This window comes from Triturus cristatus, chromosome 5_1 (genome assembly GCF_964204655.1).
Source record: "Triturus cristatus chromosome 5_1, aTriCri1.1, whole genome shotgun sequence".
Classification (NCBI taxonomy): domain Eukaryota; kingdom Metazoa; phylum Chordata; class Amphibia; order Caudata; family Salamandridae; genus Triturus; species Triturus cristatus.
The window spans coordinates 436,692,092-436,714,343 of record NC_140587.1 but is presented as its reverse complement, the minus strand read 5'-3'; the positions used below and the strand labels follow the sequence as shown (position 1 = coordinate 436,714,343).

The window sequence follows — 22,252 nt, the reverse complement described above, 5'->3', positions numbered from 1 at the left end:
AAAATATTTCTTGAGTGCTGTTATAGTTAAAATCCACTTAGCCAACCCATGTTTTTTGAGGTTCCAGAACTTACTTGTTCTTGGTGCCATTGACTTACCACAGTCTTTGATGTTTTTAATAGCCAATGTAATATATTCAATAATTTGCTGAACGGATAAACGCGTATATAAGGTCACGAAAAGGCGAGACCTATTGGCTATGCCAATGCTTGTTTTCTCTGGGACTCTATATCTAGTCTCTCGAAGTACGTTTTCGTGCTAATTCCCCTCGTTTTCGAGTAGTTATGGAGAGGGGTTGTGGTGCGGCGGCCACGCCTCACACTCCCCGGACGGGCCTGTGGTGGCTCGGCAGACATGCCCAGTGTCAGGGAAGAAGGTATGCGCCTCCATCACTCGCCGGCCAGAGAGGGCTCCGTGTAATTAGGTCATTTTTGGCAGGCAGGGGAGGGGCTGGGGCCCGCACTGTCTGCGAAGGAACTGACAGCTCCCTCCCGGAGCAGCACCACGCCAGGCCCGCAATTACCTCGCCGCCGGTCCCGCAGGGCGACGGGCAGTGAAAAGCTGGCACTTCAGAGGGAGGAAGTGCTCGGATGTGTGTCCCCTCGGCCGCGCCATTGGCTGCGCCGCCTCGTTACGGGAGACTAGACAATCTCTGATATGTTATGACATGAACACTCAATTAGATCACTGAGTTCAAACGGGCCGGTGCGGCGCGGGATGCTAAGCAACCCTCGTTAGGTCCGGCCCGGGGTCAGGGCTGGTGACACATCGCATCAGGCTCAGGCGGGGAGCGAGGGCGCCCCTGCAGCCGAGGGACCCCGGCCGGCTCACGAGTGCGCCAGGGGCGGGGGCTCCAGGCACCAGGGCCTTCCGCAGCTTTCTACCGATGCACGCTTCTGTGCTCACAATAAACGGCGGCACTGGTGGAATTAAACCAGTTGCACTCTCGAATCTGGCTCCTTTTACGCATGCTAAATCTAGTGAGGCAGCATTGATGGGGAGAATATTTCACTTTGGCAGGGATGACACTTTCGATTTGATAACATTGGGGTTCTACTGTTAATGCAACAGTAGAAACCCAATTTTATTAAACAGTAAATCTATTTTTCTTGTTGCTGAAATTGTTTCTTTCACTGCAGCGTTGAGGACAATTCTCTACTGGTGCATTAGCCGAACGAGCTTTGTTTTCATCTGATCATTCCATCATGGTATTTCTATTTTGGTGTTATCGGCCCTTTTCTGCTGCTGTGTTGATGAAGGTGACGCCTTTGGTTCATGATTGCATGCAGTTAACGCTGCCGAGGTGAAGCACCTGTATATTGTGTTGCTTCAGGTAACTCTGCTGTTCGTCGCGTAAACCGAGCTCTCTTTTGCTGCTCTATTGACAAACTGAAGTCGTGTTCTGCTGCTTGATTTTGTAAAATGTGCTGTCTTGAAACCGCTGTCTTATTGAAATTGATTCGATTTGAGACACGCTGGCGGGGCCTCTTCGGTATTAGCGGCACCGTTGCACTTTTTTCCACTCCATAGTCTAGTGCTAAAAGTGCAACAGATGAAATGCGCACCCCTCCGCCATTTGCACCCAAACCATAGAACGCTTAGAATAGAATTGCGGGAACGGATTTTGAGCCATTTTTGGGTTCTATTAATAACGAATGAAACGAATTAATGTTTCTTCGTTTTTAACATTTGAAGTGGAGAAATGTCTAGGTTACCTTTGTTTCGGTTTCTTCCAGCCATTAAAATGTTTGCAGAAATGTAAACGATTTCTTTCGGCCAATATTTGCCGGAGTGCAAGAATGTAAATAATATATGTTCTGCTTCTAATACCACCTTCCGAGGCAAAGCCAGCTAAGTGAAGATAGGTCTGCGCAACCTGCGCTTGGTGTGCGAGGTGAAGATAGGCAGGCGCGTAGGGGGGCCCATGGGCCCCTGCGGTGCAGGGAGGGGGTGGAGACTCTAGGGGCTCCTAGTCACACCGAAACTTGTGATATGTGTGAGATGCAGGAGTCTCTGGACCCCACGGCTCCTAGTCACCCTGAAACTTGTGATATGTGTGAGATGCAGGAGTCTCTGGACCCCACGGCTCCTAGTCACCCTGAAACCTGTGATATGTGTGAGATGCAGGAGTCTCTGGACCCCACGGCACATTAGACAGGAAAATCGCTCTGTGGAAAATATTATGCGGCACAGAACTTCAAAGTAGCTTACGTCTTAGAAGTAACTGCCCCAGCATACATTTCGCATCCGTGGGCCCGTCATTCGTTTCTAGGTGTGTAGACATTAGGGTTGTGCCTTTCTCCAAGGATTCAAAAACAAGGGGGAAACGAATATTCGCCTGATTCCATCGAAGTTGGTGACCACTGCCTAATTTGTGCTGGTGCGTGCAGGTGGGGCCCACCAGCACTCATTTTTGGGGGCTGGCGCATATTCTTCCTATCAGTCTTCGGTCCAAAACAAGAGAGAAACATGCAAGTGGGAAAGCAGGAAGAGAAAGAAAGAAAAACCTGACAAAGGCAGAAAACAGGGAAATAACTACAAGCGTGAGATAAAGGGCCAAGGAGTGCCCGGGGGTGGATTAAAGAGGCACGGGGTGGGGTCAGCTCTCTCTGGGGGAGTTCAGGCTCAGGTGAGTTTTAGTAAAGCTGGGAAGCTTCAATAAACGGCCCGTAAAATCTCAGTCAAGCCGGGTGACTCCTCGAAGCCACAGAGCGTACTGCAGGTACCGCGTCACCCGAGGTCGTGGGCTTGTGGGAGTCTCACCAGCCTCCGACCCCACCGGACCCGTGGAAGTAGGGGACGGGGGAGAGAAATAGGACTGAATGTATGGAGGGCGGGTTACGATGTCGCCTTCAGGGCAGGTTCCTTTCCGGGGATATCTCGAGGTACTCGCCTCATTAAGAGGCAGTTACTTATTAATAATTAGTCAGCGATGAGCGGGTCACGCAGCTGCACGGAGGTGTCACATGGAAGCCCCGCTCTGGGCAGGGCGCCTCGGCTGGCACTGTCATGAGTGAGGGCACACCTGAAAAGTAAGGGGGAGGACCCTCCCTCTCCCTCACCGTAGTCTGCTCGGACCTGCCATGAGTAAGGGTACATCTAGGAGAGAGGGACGCACCCCCAATCCCTCAAACACGGGCACTGTCTCGGAGCTGCCGGAAGTGAGGGTACATCTTGCAGGTTAACACGTTTCTCCCATGTGACACATGCCGTTGGTGTGCACTGTGCAGGTTAACAAGTCTTCCCCATGTGACACATGCCATTAGCGTGGAGGTTAGCATGACAAGCCCCCCCCCCCCCGTATGACTCATGCATATGTCACATGGGGAAGACTTATTAACTTGTTCACTAATAGCATGTGGGGGGGGCGACTTGTTAACATATGCACCAACGGTATATCTACAGTATTTGCATCGGGAAAACTTGTTTTGTTAACATATTCACCATAAGCAGATATGGCCACCTCTTCTGTATTTGTGTCTTATTATGGAAGCTAAACCCCCCCCCCCCCCCCATTCCTTCTCAATTTCTCTCCCACCCTCTACGCCACTGCCTTTTGCTGTTAACGACTGCACGCATTCACCTGCGGGCCCGGCCCTGACTCCAGCGCATGACGTTGCACTGGTACAAATGTGTTCCACAGAAGAGCAACGCAAGGTTGCAGAACACCACGTTGTAACACAGAGGGTATAATGCTGGGCACCGCAGGGGAACATACAGGTTCAAAAGTAGAACACCCCACTGGTGCATAGAGGTTCTAGAACAAGTTCCACAAAGGAGCAATGCTCGGGCACACAGAGTTCCTAATACAGATCACCAGGCTGGAACACAGAGGGTGTAATGCTGGGCACCGCAGGGGCACATACAGGTTCAAAAGTAGAACACCCCACTGGTGCATAGAGGTTCTAGAACAGAATGTGGCACTGAGTCAAAGAAGTTCCACAAAGGAGCAATGCACGGACACACAAAGTTCGTAGTACAGATCACCAGGCTGGAACACAGGTGGTATAATGCTGAGCCCTGCAGTAGCCTATACATGTTCTGTAGTAGAACACTTCACTAGAACATAGATGTTCTAGAACAGAACATGGCAGTGGTAGAGGAGGCCCTACCGAAGAGTAATGCACCGGGTCTAATGCAGAACACCATGCTAGAACAGAGACAGTATAATGCTGAGCATCACAGGGGCACATATGGTTCTGTAGTAGAACACAGCACTGGTATATCAACAACTCAGCCAAAGGAGCGCTTTACACACTAAAACAACTCAAGAAAATCAAATCATTCATACCTCCTGGGGATTTTAAGATGGTAGTCCAATCTCAAGTCCTCTCAAAACTGGTTTATGGTAACGCCATCTTCACAGGAACTCCAAAAATTCAACTTGCCCCCTCAGAACAGGGCTTAACACTGTGGCCAGGCTCCTAAAAGGTTTTAAAGGGTTTGAGCACATATCACCGTCTCTCAAGATCCGCAATTGGCTTCCTTTTGAAGGAATATGTGTCTACAAGACTGCTTGAATCACCCACAAAGCCCTTCACATACATAACCCCTACTATAGAGATAATAAACTTTCAAAAGCAGGAAAAGCCAGAACTCTGAGAAGCTCCAACTCACCACTTCTCATACCTCCCAAACTGAAAAATAAATCCTCCCAGCCATGTTCCTTTTCTGGAAATGCACCTACGATATGGAACACACTCCCTGGAGATCTACACTGAAATCCCTCTGTTTCCTGCTTTAAACAGGACCCTAAATACCTGCTGCTCAACAAATACTTTAGCACACACATGAACTGAGCTATGTTCGTAAAGCTCACACCCAATCTGACTAGTCCCCTTGCGATGGTCAATTGATTGTTTCAGTTGTCTGCTATGCCATTTACTCCATTAACTCTTGCTGTTTTAATGTCCACATACTATAACGACCATAACTGCCTAACGGTCCTCTCTGTCTGTATATATGCATGTACTTTAATTAAATGGTCTCGCATTATATGTAAAGCGCTCTGATACCCTTGGGTCTAGCTAGCGCTATATAAATACCTACCAATAAATACATAGACGTTCTAGAACAGAACATGGCACTGGTGCAAAGACGTTCCATAGAAGAGCAATGCACAGGCATGCATAGGATCTAATGCAGAGCACCACGCTGGAACACAGTGGGTATAATGCTGAGCACTGCAGGGGCACACACAGGTTCTATAGTAGAACACTTCACTGGTATATGGAGGTTATGGAACAGAAGGTGGCACTAGTACAACAAAGTTCCACAGAAGAGCAATGCATGGGCAAGCACAGGATCTAATGCAGAACACCATGCTGGAACACAGAGGGTATAATGCAGAGCACCGAAGGGCACACACAGGTTCTATAGTAGAACACTCAGCTGATACATAGAGTTTCTACAACAGAACATGGCACTGGGTCAAAGAGGTTCTAAATAAGAGCAACACACGGGCACACAGAGGATCTACGTTGGAACACAGAGGGTATAATGCAGAATACCGCAGGGGCACATACAGGTTCGATAGTAGAACACTCCACTGGTACATAGAGGTTCTAGAACAGAACGTGGCACTGGTACAAAGAGGTTCCACAGAAGAGCATTGGACGGGCACACAGAGTTTCCAATACAGTACACCACACTGGATCACAGAGGTTCTAATGCAGAAAACCACAGGGGCACATACATATTCTGTAGCAGAACACTCCACTGGTACATAGAGGTTCTAGAACAGAACATGGCGGTGGTACAAAGAGGTCCTGCAGAAGGGCAATGCACAGACATGCAGAGGTTCTAATCCAGAACACCATGCTGGGAAACGGAGGGTATAATGCTGAGCACTGCAGGGACACATACTGCTTCTGTGGCAGAACACTCCACTGGTACATAGAGGTTCTGGAACAGCACATGGCAGTGGCACAACAAGGTTCTACAGAAGACTAATGCACAGACACACAGAGGTTCTAATGCACAACCCTACAGTGGGACCTAGATGCTTATACGGGTTCTATAGTAGAACACTCCACTCGTACATAGAGATTCTAGAACAGAACGTGGCACTGGTACATGGAGGTTCCAGAGAAGAGCAATGCACAGGCACACAGAGGTTCTAATGCAGAACACCACACTCGAACACAGAGGGTATATTGCTGGACACCGCAGAGAAACATACAGGTTCTATAGTAGAACACTCCACTGGTACATAGAGGTTCCAGAACAGAATGTGGCACTGGTACAAAGCAATTCTACAGACGGGCAATGCACAGACATGCAGAGGTTCTAATGCAGAACATCATGCTGGAACACGGAGGGTATAATGCTGAGCACTGCAGGGACACATACAGGTTCTATAGTATAACACTTCAGTAGTACATAGAGGTTTCGGAACGGAACATGGCATTGGTAGAAAGAGATTCTACTAGTGGCATAACGAAAGTTCAGGGGGCCCCCTGCAAAGTACACAGAGGGGCCCCCGCTCTGGATTTAATCTGGAGCTCTCATTCCTGAGTACTGTGCTGAGGGGGCCCCCTGCAGCTCGGGATCCCCTTCCGCAGCGAGTGGGCTGCGGGGGCCTGTATTGCGCCACTGGATTCTACAGAAGAGCAACACACAGGATCTAATGCAGAACACCATGCTGGAACACAAAGGGCATCATTCTAAGCACCACAGGAGCACGTACAGGTTCTGTAGAAGAACACACCACTGGTACATCAACAACTCAGAAAAGAAGTGCTTTATCCAAAAGAACACTTCAAGAAAATCAAAGCATGCATTCCTCCTCATGATTATAAGATGGTGGTGCAGTCTCTAGTTCTCGCAAAACTGGATTATGGTAATGCCAGCTTCTCAGGAACTCCAAAAATTCACGTTGGCCCCCCTAAGAACAGTTCTGAACACAGTGGCCCAGGTCCTAACAGGTTTTAAACGGTTTGAGTCAATCACACTGGCTTTCAAGATCCTCAATTGGCTTCCTGTCAAAGAAAGATGTATCTACAAGACTGCTTGCATCACCCACAAAGCCCTTCACACACATCACCCCAACTATTAAGATAACAAACTTTCAAAAGCAGAAAAAGCCAGAACTCTAAGGAGCTCTAACTCACTTCATCTCATACCTCCTAATCAGAAAAAGAAATCCTCCCAGACATGCTCCTTTTCTGGAAATGTACCTAGGATATGGAACTCGCTCCCTAGAGATCTGCGCTGAAATCCCTCCATTTCCTGCTTCAAAAAGGACCATAGATACCTGCTGCTCAACAAATACTTTAACACACACGCAAACTGAGCTATGTTCCTAGAGCTCACACCCAATCTGACTAGTCCCCTTGCGATGGTCAATTGATTGTTTCAGTTGTCTGCTATGCCATTTACTCCATTAACTCTTGCTGTTTTAATGTCCACATACTATAACGACCATAACTGCCTAACGGTCCTCTCTGTCTGTATATATGCATGTACTTTAATAAAATGGTCTTGCATTATATGTAATGCGCTCTGATACCCTTGGGTCTAGCTAGCGCTATATAAATACCTACCAATAAATACAGAGAGGTTCTAGAACAGAACATGGCACTGGTGCAAAGACATTCCACAGAAGAGCAATGCACAGGCATGCATAGGATCTAATGCAGAGCACCACGCTGGAACACAGTGGGTATCATGCTTAGCACCGCAAGGGCACACACAGGTTCTATAGTAGAATACTTCACTGGTATATGGAGGTTATGGAACAGAAGGTGGCACTAGTACAACAAAGTTCCACAGAAGAGCAATGCATGGGCAAGCACAGGATCTAATGCAGAACACCAGGCTGGAACACAGATGCTCTAATGCTGAGCACCACAGGGGCACATACAGGTTCTATAGTAGAATACTCCACTGCTGCATAGAGGTTCTAGAACAGAATATGGCACAGGTTCAAAGAGGGTCTACAGGAGAGCAATGCCCAGGCAAGCAGAGGATCTCATGCAGAAAACCACGCTGGAACACAGAGGGTGTAATGCTGAACCCCACCGGGGGATATACAGGTTCTATACTAGAACACTCTACTGGTACATAGAGGTTGCAAAACAGAACGTGGCACTGGCACAAAGAGGTTCCACAGAAGAGCAATTCACAAGTACGTAGATCATCTAATGCAGAACACCACACTGGAACACTAAGGGTAGAATGCTGAGCACCAAGGGGGCACATACAGGTTCTATAGTAGAACCCTCCACAGGTACATAGAGGTACTAGAACATAATGTGACACCGGTGCAATGAGGTTCTATAGAAGAGCAATGTACAGGCACTTACAGGTTCTAAAACACAGCACCGGGCAGGTACATGGGGAATAATGCAGAACACCCCAAGGGCACATACAGGTTCTACAGCAGAACACTCCAATGGTACATAGATGTTCCAGGACATAACGTGGCACTGGTACAACGAGGTTCTAGGACAGAAAGTATCTCTAGTGGGTGTAGGTTCTGCAATAGACCGCCACATTACTTCATAGAGGTCTATTTAAGAACATCACAAGGTACACAGAAGTTCTAAAGGATGACAAAGCACAGGCACAAAGAGGTTTTATGGTAGAACACCACATTAGACAGGGTTTCTGCAATACAACACTACTTTGTTACTACTCCACTAGTCCATAGGAACCTTACAGCACAACTCCACAAAGGTGCACAGTGGTTAAATAGCAGAGCACCACACGGATACAAAGAGAATTTGACATCACATTTGTACATAGTTGTTCTAATAAGGAACATTTCACTGCCAACAAAGGTTCTAGAACAGAAACCCCCATTGAAATATCGAGGTTCCAAAACAGAACACAGCACTGGTACATAAAGGTTCTACAGTAGAACACCACATGGATACACAAATGTATAGAGGTACAGAAAGGTTCAAATTTGGAACACCGCACTGTACATAGAATTTCTAATGCCAAGCACTTTATAGTACCTGGGGGTTGTAATACAGATCACTTATTAGTATAATAGAAGTTCTATTGCAGCTCAGTGCACTGATACATAGAGGTCTTATAGCAGAACACTGCACTGGTACATGGAGGCTCTAAGGCAGAACATCCCATTGGTGCATACAGGTTCTGTAGTAGAACGCACTAGCACATAGAGATCCTAATAAAAAGAGTCTTGGTGCGCATATGTTCTATAGGAGAACAGCACACTCACACATAGAAGCACTAACGCAGGACAGTACACTGTTGCATGGAGGTTTTTTAGTGTAGCGACATATGGGTACATAGTGGTCCTAATGCAGAACATCACACTGCCACATAGAGGTTCTACAGTAGGAAACTGCACTGGTATATAAGATCTCTAGTACAGAACACCGCACTGGTACTTAGAGATTTTATAGTAGAAAAGTCCACAGGTACATAGTGGTTAGACTGCAGAACATCACACTGCCTCGTAGTAAAAAGGCACTGATATATAGGATATCGAAGTACATAGTACTGTAGTGGTACTTAGAGATTCCATAGAACAGCACACTGGTACATAGAGGTTCTAATGAAGAACAGCACAGTAGTACACATAGATTTCTAATACATAACACAGCGTTGCTGCACAAAGGGCACCGCAATGGAAGACTGCATAGATAAACAAGAGCTCAAGGATGACACCTCATTGGCACACAGATGTTCTAAATTTGTACATAGTACTTCGTATATAGAACCAAGTACTGGTGCATAGACGATCTATTACAGAACATCACAATGGTAGATAGAATCCAGTACTGGTGCATAGACGATCTACTACAGAACCTCAAAATGGCAGATAGAACCTAGTAATGGTGCATAGACGATCTACTACAGAACCTCACAGTGGCAGATAGAACCTCGTAATGGTGCATAGACGATCCACTACAGGACCCCACAATGGTAGATAGACCCCAGTACTGGTGCATAGACAATCTACTACAGAACCTCACAATGGCAGATAGAACCTCGTAATGGTGCATAGACGATCTACTACAGGACCCCACAATGGTAGATAGACCCCAGTAGTGGCGCATAGACGATCTACTACAGAACCTCACAATGGCAGATAGAACCTAGTACTGGTGCATAGACGATCTCCTACAGAACCTTACAATGGCAGATAAATCCTAGTACTGGTGCATGGACGATCTACTCCAGAATCCCACAATGGTAGATAAAACCTAGTACTGGTGCATAGGCGATCTACTACAGAACCTTACAATGGCAGATAGAAGCTAGTACTGGTGCATAGGCGATCTACTACAGAACCTCACAATGGCAGATAGAACCTAGTACTGGTGCATAGGTGATCTACTACAGAACCCACAATGTTAGATTGAACCTAGTACTGGTGCATAGGCGATCTACTACAGAACCTTACAATGGCAGATTGAACCTAGTACTGGTGCATAGGCGATCTACTACAGGACCCCACAATGGTAGATAGAACCTAGTACTGGTGCATAGGCGATCTACTACAGGACCCCACAATGGTAGATAGACCCCAGTACTGGTGCATAGACGATCTACTACAGAACCTCACAATGGCAGATAGAACCTAGTACTGGTGCATAGACAATCTACTACAGACCCCTCAATCGTAGATAAAAGTTCTACTGTAGAACATCACACTGGTATATGAGGATTGTAATGCAGAGCAACACCCTGATGTTTACAGGTTCTAATGCAAAATATCCTGCAGCCTATACATAAGAGTCTAACAGCAAGATTCCCCACTGATGCACAGAGGTCCAAGGACAAGGCAGCACAATTGCACATGGAGGTTCTGTCGCAGAACACCACATTGGTACATAGAGGTTTTCATTAAGATCACTGCACTGGCAAACTGGGTTTCTGTTGTAGAATGGCACACTCCTATATAGAAGTTCTAAGGCAGAATACTGCACTGGCACATAGAGGTCCTAATGCAGAGCGCTGCACTAGTATGTAGAGATTCTACGGCAGAACCCCACAGTGGTACATAGAGCTGCCACTACAGAGCACTGCACTGTATATGAAAGCGCTAATGCAGAGCCCTTCCTCGTACACTGAAGTCCGAATGCAGAACATTCCGATTCCGAAAACTGAACTAGTACATATTGCGGTTCCAATGAAGAAAGACACACTGGTATTACGAGTTTCCAACAAAGAACAAGGTATTATCACATAGAGGTTCTATGGCAGAACCCCACACCAGTAGATAGAGGTTCTAAGGCAGAACCCCACACTAATAGAGGTTCTAAGGCAGAAGCCCACACCAGTAGATAGAGGTTCTAAGGCAGAGCCCCACACCAGTGGATAGAGATTCTAAGACAGAAGCCCACACCAGTAGATAGAGGTTCTAAGACAGAAGCCCACACCAGTAGATAGAGGTTCTAAGGCAGAAGCCCACACCAGTAGATAGAGGTTCTAAGGCAGAAGCCCACACCAGTAGAGAGAGGTTCTAAGGCAGATTCCCACACCAGTAGATAGAGGTTCTAAGGCAGAGCCCCCACACCAGTAGATAGAGGTTCTAAGGCAGAACCCCACACCAGTAGACAGAGGTTCTAAGGCAGAACCTCACACCAGTAGATAGAGGTTCTAAGGCAGAAGCCCACAACAGTACATAGAGGTTCTAAGGCAGAAGCCCACACCAGTAGAGAGAGGTTCTAAGGCAGATTCCCACACCAGTAGATAGAGGTTCTAAGGCAGAGCCCCCACACCAGTAGATAGAGGTTCTAAGGCAGAACCCCACACCAGTAGACAGAGGTTCTAAGGCAGAACCTCACACCAGTAGATAGAGGTTCTAAGGCAGAAGCCCACAACAGTACATAGAGGTTCTAAGGCAGAACCACACACCAGTAGATAGAGGTTCTAAGGCAGAGCCTTACACCAGTAGATAGAGGTTCTAAGGCAGAGCCCCACACAAGTAGATAGAGGTTCTAAGGCAGAGCCTCACACCAGTAGATAGAGGTTCTAAGGCAGAACCCTACACCAGTAGATAGAGGTTCTAAGGCAGAGCCCCACACCAGTAGATAGAAGTTCTAAGGCAGAGCCCCACACAAGTAGATAGAGGGTCCCCTATCTACAGGCTCTTTTTAATGCAATCTTTGCTGGAATGCCGCCCCCTCCGACATGGGCCGGCGCTGAGATCATTCCTATCCATAAAAAGGGCTCTCCCCTTGACCCGGCAAACTATAGGCCGATTAGTTTAATTGACGTGGCACAGAAGATCTTCGCGCGTATTTTATTAGAGAGGCTTCAAGAATGGATGGATGACTCACACATTTTAACACCACTGCAGGTGGGCTTTAGAGCCAAAATGTCAACAATAGATCAACTGTTTGGATTACAGATGATCTACTGGAAATCTATTATTTTAGAAGGAGGCAACCTATATCTTTCTTTTGTTGATTTAAAGTCTGCCTTCGATATGGTAGATCGCCGACAGTTGTGGGAGCTGCTGAAAGGGATGGGAGTGCCCCTTTATCTATGCCATTTTTTAGAGTACTTACACAAAGATACCTTCGCCAGAGTTAGGTTCGGCCTAAACGGTGAATTAACATCCCCTTTTCGAGTTGAGAAGGGAGTCAGGCAGGGCTGTGTACTTGCCCCAACCCTCTTCTCTCTCTTCTTAAATGGGTTGGTCGATGAACTCTTGGATTTAAGAGATGTAGATGCACCCAGGCTGGCAGGCAGGAAAATACCTGCACTAATGTTCGCAGACACCCTGCTTTTGTCCAAGACGCCCATGGGGATGGAACGAGTCTTGGATGGATTTGCTTCATTTTGCAGGAAAAGGAACCTGGTCATTAACGTGAACAAGACCAAATATATGGTTCCGCACACAGACACTACAAATTGCCCTATTCCAAAATTGGATGGATTACATCTAGAACGGGTAAGCATTTTTGATTACCTGGGCTTAACACTTAATAATAAAATGGATTGGGGTTCCCAGATATCAAAAGCTAACCTCAAATTCACACAGATAACAGGGGGCATTTTAAAGATGCATAAAGATAGCTCATTTAAGTTAATTAGCCCACTCGTAGAGGTATATAAGGCCCAGGCAAGAGGTGTGGGGGTCTATGGCGCTGAACTTTGGGGCCACCACCCAGCCCAGATTTTAACTAAGTCAGAAAACCGTTTTATGAGACAACTTTTGGCACTACCTATGAGCACCCCTATGCATCCACTTAGGATGGATTTGGGTATACACCCAATAGCTGACCTGGTAGCTTCACGCCGGGTCATGTATTGGCGCCGATTATGGAGCACTCCTGAGCTTGACAACTTTAGGGAGGAACTGAAATCAATCTTGATGCTCCCAAAGGCAGGCGCCATCCCGTGGCTTGCCTATGTCAAAAAATCCCTAAGGGCAATTGGGAGAGAAGATCTCTGGCATACACCTGAGGAGTTATGTCCTGCCCTACCAAAAAAGTCCCTGGCTAAAGCTCTAGAGGATCACAAATTGATGCAGATTCTACGGACAGAGAACAGAATTAATCTGACTTCGGTATTCCTCGAGGTGAAAATTGGATATAGCTTTGAACCTGTATTGGATTTGATCCAACCGTTACTTGCTAAGAAACTATACATTCAGTTTAGACATGGATCACTCCCTCTATACTCTAGGACGAATAAGTGGGCAGGTTCTAGCAGGCAGGCTTGTCCTGGCTGTTGCGCTGATAACAGAGGTCCATGTTATATTTTTTTGTATGGCTTATATAAATCCCCGCAGAAAATGGATCATTCAGCTTGCTAAAAACCTGGGGGTTAGAAATTATAGAGATCTTCATAGGCTGTTGAAATATGATCCATCGCCTGTATTTGTCACAGTGATTGCCAAATGTGTATTCTCAATGTGGCTGACTAGAAGACGTTTAATACAATGATGAGGTATTTGCATGTATCAACTTTTTAACTTTAAGTGTATTCTTTAAGTGTATACTTATTTTTTTAATTTATAGTTTTAATGTTGGTTTCTAAACTACTTTTATTGTCTTAAAATTGTGATGTTTGAACTTTTATGGCTAACAGCCGAAATAAAGTCTTCTGACTGACTGACTGAGTAGATAGAGGTTCTAAGACAGAAGCCCAACACCAGTAGATAGAGGTTCTAAGGCAGAGCCTCACACCAGTAGATAGAGGTTCTAAGGCAGAGCCCACACCAGTAGATAGAGGGTCTAAGGTAGAACCCCTAACTAATGGATAGAGGTTCTAAGGCAGACCCCACCCCAGTAGATAGAGGGTCTAAGGTAGAACCCCACACCAGTAGATAGAGGTTCTAAGGCAGAGCCCACACCAGTAGATAGAGGGTCTAAGGTAGAACCCCTAACTAATGGATAGAGGTTCTAAGGCAGACCCCACCCCAGTAGATAGAGGGTCTAAGGTAGAACCCCACACCAGTAGATAGAGGTTCTAAGGCAGAGCCCCACACAAGTAGATAGAGGTTCTAAGGCAGAAGTCTCCACTAGAACATTGAGTCTTTCAGGCAGAACGCTCCACTGGCACAGAGGGTCTGATCAAGAGGACCAAGTGGCACATAGAGAAATTCAGAAAGAACGCTTTAGGGGCATATAGAGGTTCTACAATAGAACACTGCACAGGCGCACAGAAGCTCAAATGTAGAAAGTGGCATTGGTAGATCGAGTTTCAAATGCAGAACATCGCCCTTGCATATGGCGGTTCTGAAAAGAACACTGCATAGAGATACAGAGGTTGTACTGCATTGGTAGATAAAGGATCAAAAGCAGAACACTGCACTTGTGTATAAAGGTCCACCACTAGTGCAGACCACCACATTCGTACAATAAGGTTCAAATGAAGGGCACCACACCTGTCCAAAGAGGCTCTACAACAGAACTCCGTGCAGAAACTCAAAGGCATACAGTGGAACGCGTCACTGATGCATGCTGCTTCTGTGGCAGAACACTGCACTGGAACACAGAGGTCCCTGGTACATCGAGCTGCCATAGCAGGACTCTGCATGTGTGCATGGAGGTTCTACGGGTTCTAAGGGAGAGCACCACTCCCTGTACACAATGCTTCTGACTCGCAAGACCACACTGGCACACAGAGGCCCTACAGTAGACTATTGAACGGGTACACAGAGGTTCTAATGTTGAACGGTGCACTGCAGACCACTGCACAGATATAAGATTGTTAAATGAAACAGCACTATATTAGTTATTACAAGTTGTATAACAAAAGAGTGCCCTGGTAAGTAAAGGTTCTAATGCAGGACACAACAGAGCTACATATATAGTCTAATTAAAACACCACACCAACAGGAAGTTTATTTAATGATAGCCCACTGCCTTAGCTGAAGAGGTACAATGAATAAGTGCACGTGCCCACAGAGGTTCTATTGCGTGGGGCACGCACGCGGGAGGGCGTTCTAATGCAGCGCCCTACGTACGCAGACGTTCTAATGCAGGGTACCACGGAGGTTCACGTGCAGAATACCACGCGGAGGGACAGTGGTTCTAACGCACAACACCACGCTGGTATAAGGAGGCTCGAATGAAGTGCGTCCTGATGCACGCGTTTCTAGAGCAGAGCACGCGCCAGCACGTAAGCATCGGACCGGCAGGTGGAGAGGTTCTAAACCAGCACAATCTACCGTCATGTGGAGGTTCTAGGGTGTAACACACTAGTAGCAGATGCCACCGGATACGAATGGAGAGTATTTCACTAATATCTTTTCCACTACGGAAGGCGTCAGTGGCGCGTCGTTCATTATATAATCGCCGGCTTGGCTTCAATGCCTCATATAGTGAATACCCAAAGGTACATCCTAGGAAACTTCTAAGATCAGATATTGAATTTGTGTATTTAACCGTGTTTGAAAAGTGGGGTACGTTATATTGTGAGGTTTCCTCTTTTGCATCCCGTTTTACGGCCACGTTGTTTCTATATCTCATAAAGATTGTGGTGTAAAACACACCACTCGCATATTTCGCGAGAAGACTGTATTACTATGATTTGGAAATATTCTAACGCAAAAATCTACTCTGCTACAATAAATAAATGTAAATGATGCAGATAATACGCCGTGTATGTTTCAAAATATTCCTGTCTCTCATATTTAATTCTTATAATTTGGAAAGACTCCATATTATGCAGTAGGTGCCGTTGGTAAATGTTACCAATCATCTACCTCAAAAGTGGCACACTTCTCGCCACGCTTAGAAAAAATCTAGTTACGTAACATTGGCACTCGTTTTTTTGCAGTTTCGCACCCCAGTAGGCGTTTCGGAGATATCTAGTGTAGGATAAACAGAGTGCGCCTCTGGGACATTTCGACAGGATTTTATACAGAATATATTTTAGCCTATGTGGCACATGTTCCAGTGCACTCGAGCACGCTAGAAGATCTTGCGCGTATTTCACAGATTCCAACGAGGAAACGCGGCTGGCACGTGCTGCAACGTTTGCAGTGCAGACGGCACTCATGGTATAGGCTGTGTAGGATCCAATGCATAACCCGTTCCTGCTGTAGTTTGAAATGATGCAATGAAAAATACACTGCTGGAAGTACTCAGGCACAGATCACCTCTTTTGAGCGGACTTAGTACTCCAGTGCAGATCACTCCCTTAAACATGTTTTGCACTCTAGTGCAGATCACGCTCTAAACATTTTGGGCACTCTAGTGCAGATCACGCTCTAAACATTTTGGGCACTCTAGTGCAGATCACGCTCTAAACATTTTGGGCACTCTAGTGCAGATCACTCTCTAAACATTTTGGGCACTCTAGTGCAGATCACGCTCTAAACAATTTGGGCACCCTAGTGCAGATCACTCTCTAAACATTTTGGGCACTCTAGTGCAGATCACTCTTGTAAATAGATTTTGCTCTCTAGTGTAGGTCACTTCTCTTAAACAGAGTGTGTACTCCAGTGCAGATCACTCTCGTATACAGATTTTGCACTCTAGTTCACATATCTTTTCTTAAACAGAGTGTACTCCAGTGCAGATCGCTCTCGTAAACAAATTTGGCTCTCTAGTGCAGGTCACTTCTCTTAAACAGAGTGTGTACTCCAGTGCAGATCACTCTTGTAAACAGATTTTGCTCTCTAGTGCAGGCTACTTCTCTTAAACAGAGTGTGTACTCCAGTGCAGGTCACTCTCGTAAACAGACTTTGCACTCTAGTGCAGGTCACTTCTCTTAGACAGAGTGTGTACTCCAGTGCAGATCACTCTCGTAAACAGATTTTGCACTCTAGTGCAGGTCACTTCTCTTAGACAGAGTGTGTACTCCAGTGCAGATCACTCTCGTAAACAGATTTTGCACTCTAGTGCAGGTCACTTCTCTTAGACAGAGTGTGTACTCCAGTGCAGGTCACTCTCGTAAACAGATTTTACACTATAGTGCGGATCACTTCTCTTAGACAGTGTGTACTCTAGTGCAGATCACGCTCGTAAACAGATTTTGCACTATAGTGCAGGTCACTTCTCTTAAACAGAGTGTGTACTCCAGTGCAGGTCACTCTCGTAAACAGATTTTACACTATAGTGCGGATCACTTCTCTTAGACAGTGTGTACTCTAGTGCAGATCACGCTCGTAAACAGATTTTGCACTATAGTGCAGGTCACTTCTCTTAGACAGAGTGTGTACTCCAGTGCAGGTCACTCTCGTAAACAGATTTTACACTATAGTGCGGATCACTTCTCTTAGACAGTGTGTACTCTAGTGCAGATCACGCTCGTAAACAGATTTTGCACTATAGTGCAGGTCACTTCTCTTAAACAGAGTGTGTACTCTAGTGCAGATCACGCTCGTAAACAGATTTCGCACTCTAGTGCAGGTCACTTCTCTTAAACAGAGTGTGTACTCCAGTGCAGGTCACTCTCGTAAACAGATTTTGCACTATAGTGCAGGTCACTTCTCTTAAACAGAGAGTGTATTCCAGTGCAGATCGCTCTCGTAAACAGATTTTGCACTCTAGTGCAGGTCACTTCTCTTAAACAGAGTGTGTACTCCAGTGCAGATCACACTTGTATACAGATTTTACACTATAGTGCGGATCACTTCTCTTAGACAGAGTGTGTACTCCAGTGCAGATCACGCTCGTAAACAGATTTTGCACTATAGTGCAGGTCACTTCTCTTAAACAGAGTGTGTACTCTAGTGCAGATCACGCTCGTAAACAGATTTCGCACTCTAGTGCAGGTCACTTCTCTTAAACAGAGTGTGTACTCCAGTGCAGGTCACTCTCGTAAACAGAGTGTGTACTCCAGTGCAGGTCACTCTCGTAAACAGATTTTGCACTATAGTGCAGGTCACTTCTCTTAAACAGAGAGTGTATTCCAGTGCAGATCGCTCTCGTAAACAGATTTTGCACTATAGTGCAGGTCACTTCTCTTAAACAGAGAGTGTATTCCAGTGCAGATCACTCTCGTAAACAGATTTTAAAAATAATACGATGAAGAAACATGGCGGGTAGGTGCCGCAAGGTGTCAAGTGCGGGACGCTTCAAGTAAATGGTGTAAACGTTCCAGTGGGATGCCTTCACTGGAATACTCGATTAGGTTCTATAGAATAATAACATACTGGGGCATTTTTTAACATCCAATAAAGAAACAGGGCAGGCACAGGCTTCATAATGCCCCTCTGTGCAACCCCCCACTAGAATGTTTATCAAAGGTCGGAAGCGGGCGAGTTTCCAGGTCTATTTCACTAGATTTACTTATCGAAGACAGATACGTCGATGGAATTTTGTTCGAATGTTCTTTTTCTCAGGATAAACGAGCAAGCGGGGCGTGTGACATTACTTGTATGCTTCGTGTGTATTTGTGAAAAGTCGGCCCTAGCAAATTTTAGAATATATTCACATGGAAACACTTAATTAGTTTATGTTTTATAGGCAGATTAAAGGGGAGAGTTGGCGGGCACCTCTGGCGTCGGTGCGGCAGCCTGGGTGCCTCAGTTCCTTCCCCGAGACATCTCACGGAGAGAGGGGCTTAGCCGACAGGTGCCCGGCAGGGGCAGCAGGGCAAGTTGGACACGCAGTCAGTCACCCGAGGTCTCTACAGAGGGGTCCAAATGGGGCATCTCACTAATAAACGGCAGGTGGGTTCAAATAGACTGCAGATGATAGATATCACGAAGAGACTGCCGGGGGGGCTCACCACGCAGGTTTCCTCGCGGAGCTGCACTGGGGCATTTAGGGAGGAACTGCAGGGGGGGGGGAGGGGGGGGGCAATGAGAGACTGCAGGTGATGTCACCGAGAGTCCGCGCGGGGGAGTCTCGTCACATTGATGGCGACAAGGAGCTGTTCCAGAGACAACAGGGGTCTCTCTTCGAGACTGCACGAGGTCCCTCGGGAGAGATGTCCGGGAGCTCCTTCTGGGCAGGATGTAGACGCAAAACCCCGGGGCGCCCTCAAGGAACCGCAGTTGGACATACCTAAGAGAGGCTGCAAGCATTCTCGCTGATAGACTGCTGGGGGTCTCAGTGACGGACCTCAGATGGCTCACCGCCAGACTGCCGGGTCTCGCACTGCCAAACTGCAGAGTTCATTGGTAGACTGTCGGTGCTCTCACTGCCAGACCGTTCAGGGTCTCACTGACAGACTGCTTCGTTTCTCGCTGACAGACTGCCGGGGCTCTCATTGGCAGACTACTTGGTGTCTCACGAACTGACATCCGGGGCTCTCACTGACAGCCTGTCGGTGCCCTCAGTAAACGACGGCTTGGGGTCTCGCTGACAGACTGCTGCTTGGGGTCTCACTGGCAGACTGCCGGTGCTCTCACTGCCAGACTGCTTGGGGTCTCTTACTGACAGACTGCAGGGGAATTCCCTTGCAGACTACTGGGGTCTCGGTGATTGATGCGGGGTCTCACTGACAGCCTGGAGGGGAGTTCACTGGCAGACTGCATAGAGTCTCACTGATGGATGGGGGTATTACTGACAGACTGCCGGGGTCACGCGAACAGACTTCGCGGGCCTCGCTGACGCGGGAGACCCGGCCGGGCAGGCTGCTCCCGGAGACGCCCGGTTCCCTCCCGGAGCTGCTGTTGCTCCGGGTCATCCCGGTACAAGCGGCCGCTGATAAGATAGACGTGCCGAGCAAATGTTTGTTCGCAGTCAGCGTGAACTGTTCATGTCCCTTGAAGAGAGATAGTAACACACGTTTCTCTCGTGGAAAACCGAAAGCGTTGCAGTGCAGGCTACATACACTCAAAACGTGTGCTTGAAGCTTGAGACTTTCTATGACCTCTGACCAAACCTATTTAAACCCGCAAATGACACGTTCATATTTTGTATCACAGCGTTTCATAAAGTTGTGCAATCCCTCCTTTCCAACAACTGATGTATGCGTAATAAGTAAAGCGTGCTAGTGTGGGATCTGAGAGAGCGTGAGGTATCCTGTCCACCAGCAACTTTTTAGTGACTTCGAGTTACTATGCTCCCACCTTATTTTGTAGAAATGTGAGGGGTGAATTGTATAGCGAATGGATCGCCCCACAGACCTACAATAGCTAAGCACTCGCAACACACATCCCACCCACAGACCTCCAGGGACCATTGTCCGCGAACCTCGCCCTCGGGGTTCGCGGACACCTTCGTAGGGCCCACGCGCAGACGTACCTCTTCCCCTGTCTACAAAGCTAGTGATGGTGTTCGCCGACCTGGAGGACTGGAAAGAGCTGGCGTTGATGCCGAGTCGCTCCGCGGTGGAGTAGGTCCTGTAGATGGCCATCATGTACTCATGGGGTACCACGGCTCGGCTCTCCCTGCCCGCTCGGGGCGGCCCTGGGGCGGGCCTGGGCGGCGGCAGCCTGCTGCCCTCTTTGCGGGTCCTCCTGCTGTCCTTGCTCGGGGACAGAGGGATGGAAGCTTGTTCAAAACAGGGTAAATCCCAGAGGCAGACACTGATGAGCAGAAGGGCCGACCAGAGGTTCCTGTGTGCGTCCATGCTGAGCGGGGGCAGTCCTGCCCTCCTGGGGGGTCACTGGAGTCCGATCGGGCAGAGGGAGCGGGAGCGCTGGGGCGCCGTCGGTGCTGCGGCTGCTGGACACTGGAGTTAAGACGGGGTTTGAGCTCCTTGGACGGCCTGAGAGAGAGAGAGCTAGGAGCACGGGTGCTGCACACACAGACACGCCCCCGTGCACGCCCTGCACCGCACCCCCGCACAGAGCGAGCCGCGGACCACAAGCCACAGGCCAGCGGCGCCGGCAGCGGGCACTTCTCACACTCGCGGGACTCGAGTCGTAGCCACAAAAGGAAGAGGGTGGCCTAGGTGAGAAACACTCGCACTGACCCTCGGTCCAGGTGCGAAGCAAGTACGCAGGACGTGGGACAGGCAGAGCATCACCGGCTCGTGCAAGGAACGGCTCTGGAGGTCAGGAAGGAAAAAACGAAAACATCAGAGCATACACCGCCTTCTCTCTCGTCATTTCCCACTCCACACCCTGGTAGCTCCCTAGATCTCAACTGTCATTATAACGGAGGGCTCACGAACTGACAGCAAGACAGACCCCACCACCTGCAAGACAGAGCCGCACTGACTGACATTCAAACTGAAGGTCTTTTTTGGCGTGGGAGGAGGTTTACAAATGGCAGAGCTGTTTAGCTTGCGGCAGCGAGAATCTCCGGATCTATTGGTAATTTTACAAGGAAGGGGCTTCGTTTTGTGGTTACTTCACTGAAGTTACAGCGCGCTGCATTATTACCTGAGCACAGCTTCCCAAAGATCTCCAATTTGCACCCGTGTCCGCATCAAGTGTCTGCTTAGATGATTCTGAAAACTATTGTCAATGCAAAAAAAAGTTACCATTGCAAACTCATGTGGCTTCCCTCCAGACGCACATATCCAGCGTGGGATGCGCTATTCATCAGCTAAAGAAGAAGCCATTCTCCTAATTACCCGTATAGTGTAGGTGTTCTAAGCATCAAGGAGGTTACCAGAGTGGCACCGCACCCTCCCGCACCCTCCCGCAGCAACAGCGCTCGTTCATCCTGTTGATGGGGCTAAGTGAAGGCTTTGTCCCATCAAAAACCTGACTACATTCAACAGCAGTCTCCGCTGGGTCCTGGCAAGCACCGAGGATTACCAGCATTCCCTCCGACGTGACAACCCCATGTGTAGGCATCAGGAGTGGACAAAACAATACCTTGTGTGGAAGAACACAGGAGAGACACAGAGTCACCCGTGCTGGGGTGCTGCCTCTTGGAGTCACACACAGCTCCCCCGTGGACCGCGGGGTGGACCAGTTGGATTGTTTCTGTGAGTTCACTTGCAAGGCTAGCTTTCA

At 47.7% G+C, this 22,252-nt stretch overlaps 1 protein-coding gene across 1 annotated transcript in view; it reads right to left on the bottom strand.

The window, feature by feature from the left end:
• The window catches only part of GDF6 (growth differentiation factor 6), a 137,213-nt gene extending 116,178 nt beyond the window's left edge, over positions 1–21,035 (bottom strand). Inside the window, exon 1 of the mRNA XM_085605222.1 lies at positions 20,586–21,035. Coding sequence (XP_085461348.1) covers positions 20,586–20,913 — 328 coding nt within the window. The 5' untranslated portion in view covers positions 20,914–21,035. The remainder of the gene's footprint in view (positions 1–20,585) is intronic.
• Between the last annotated feature and the right edge of the window lie 1,217 nt (positions 21,036–22,252).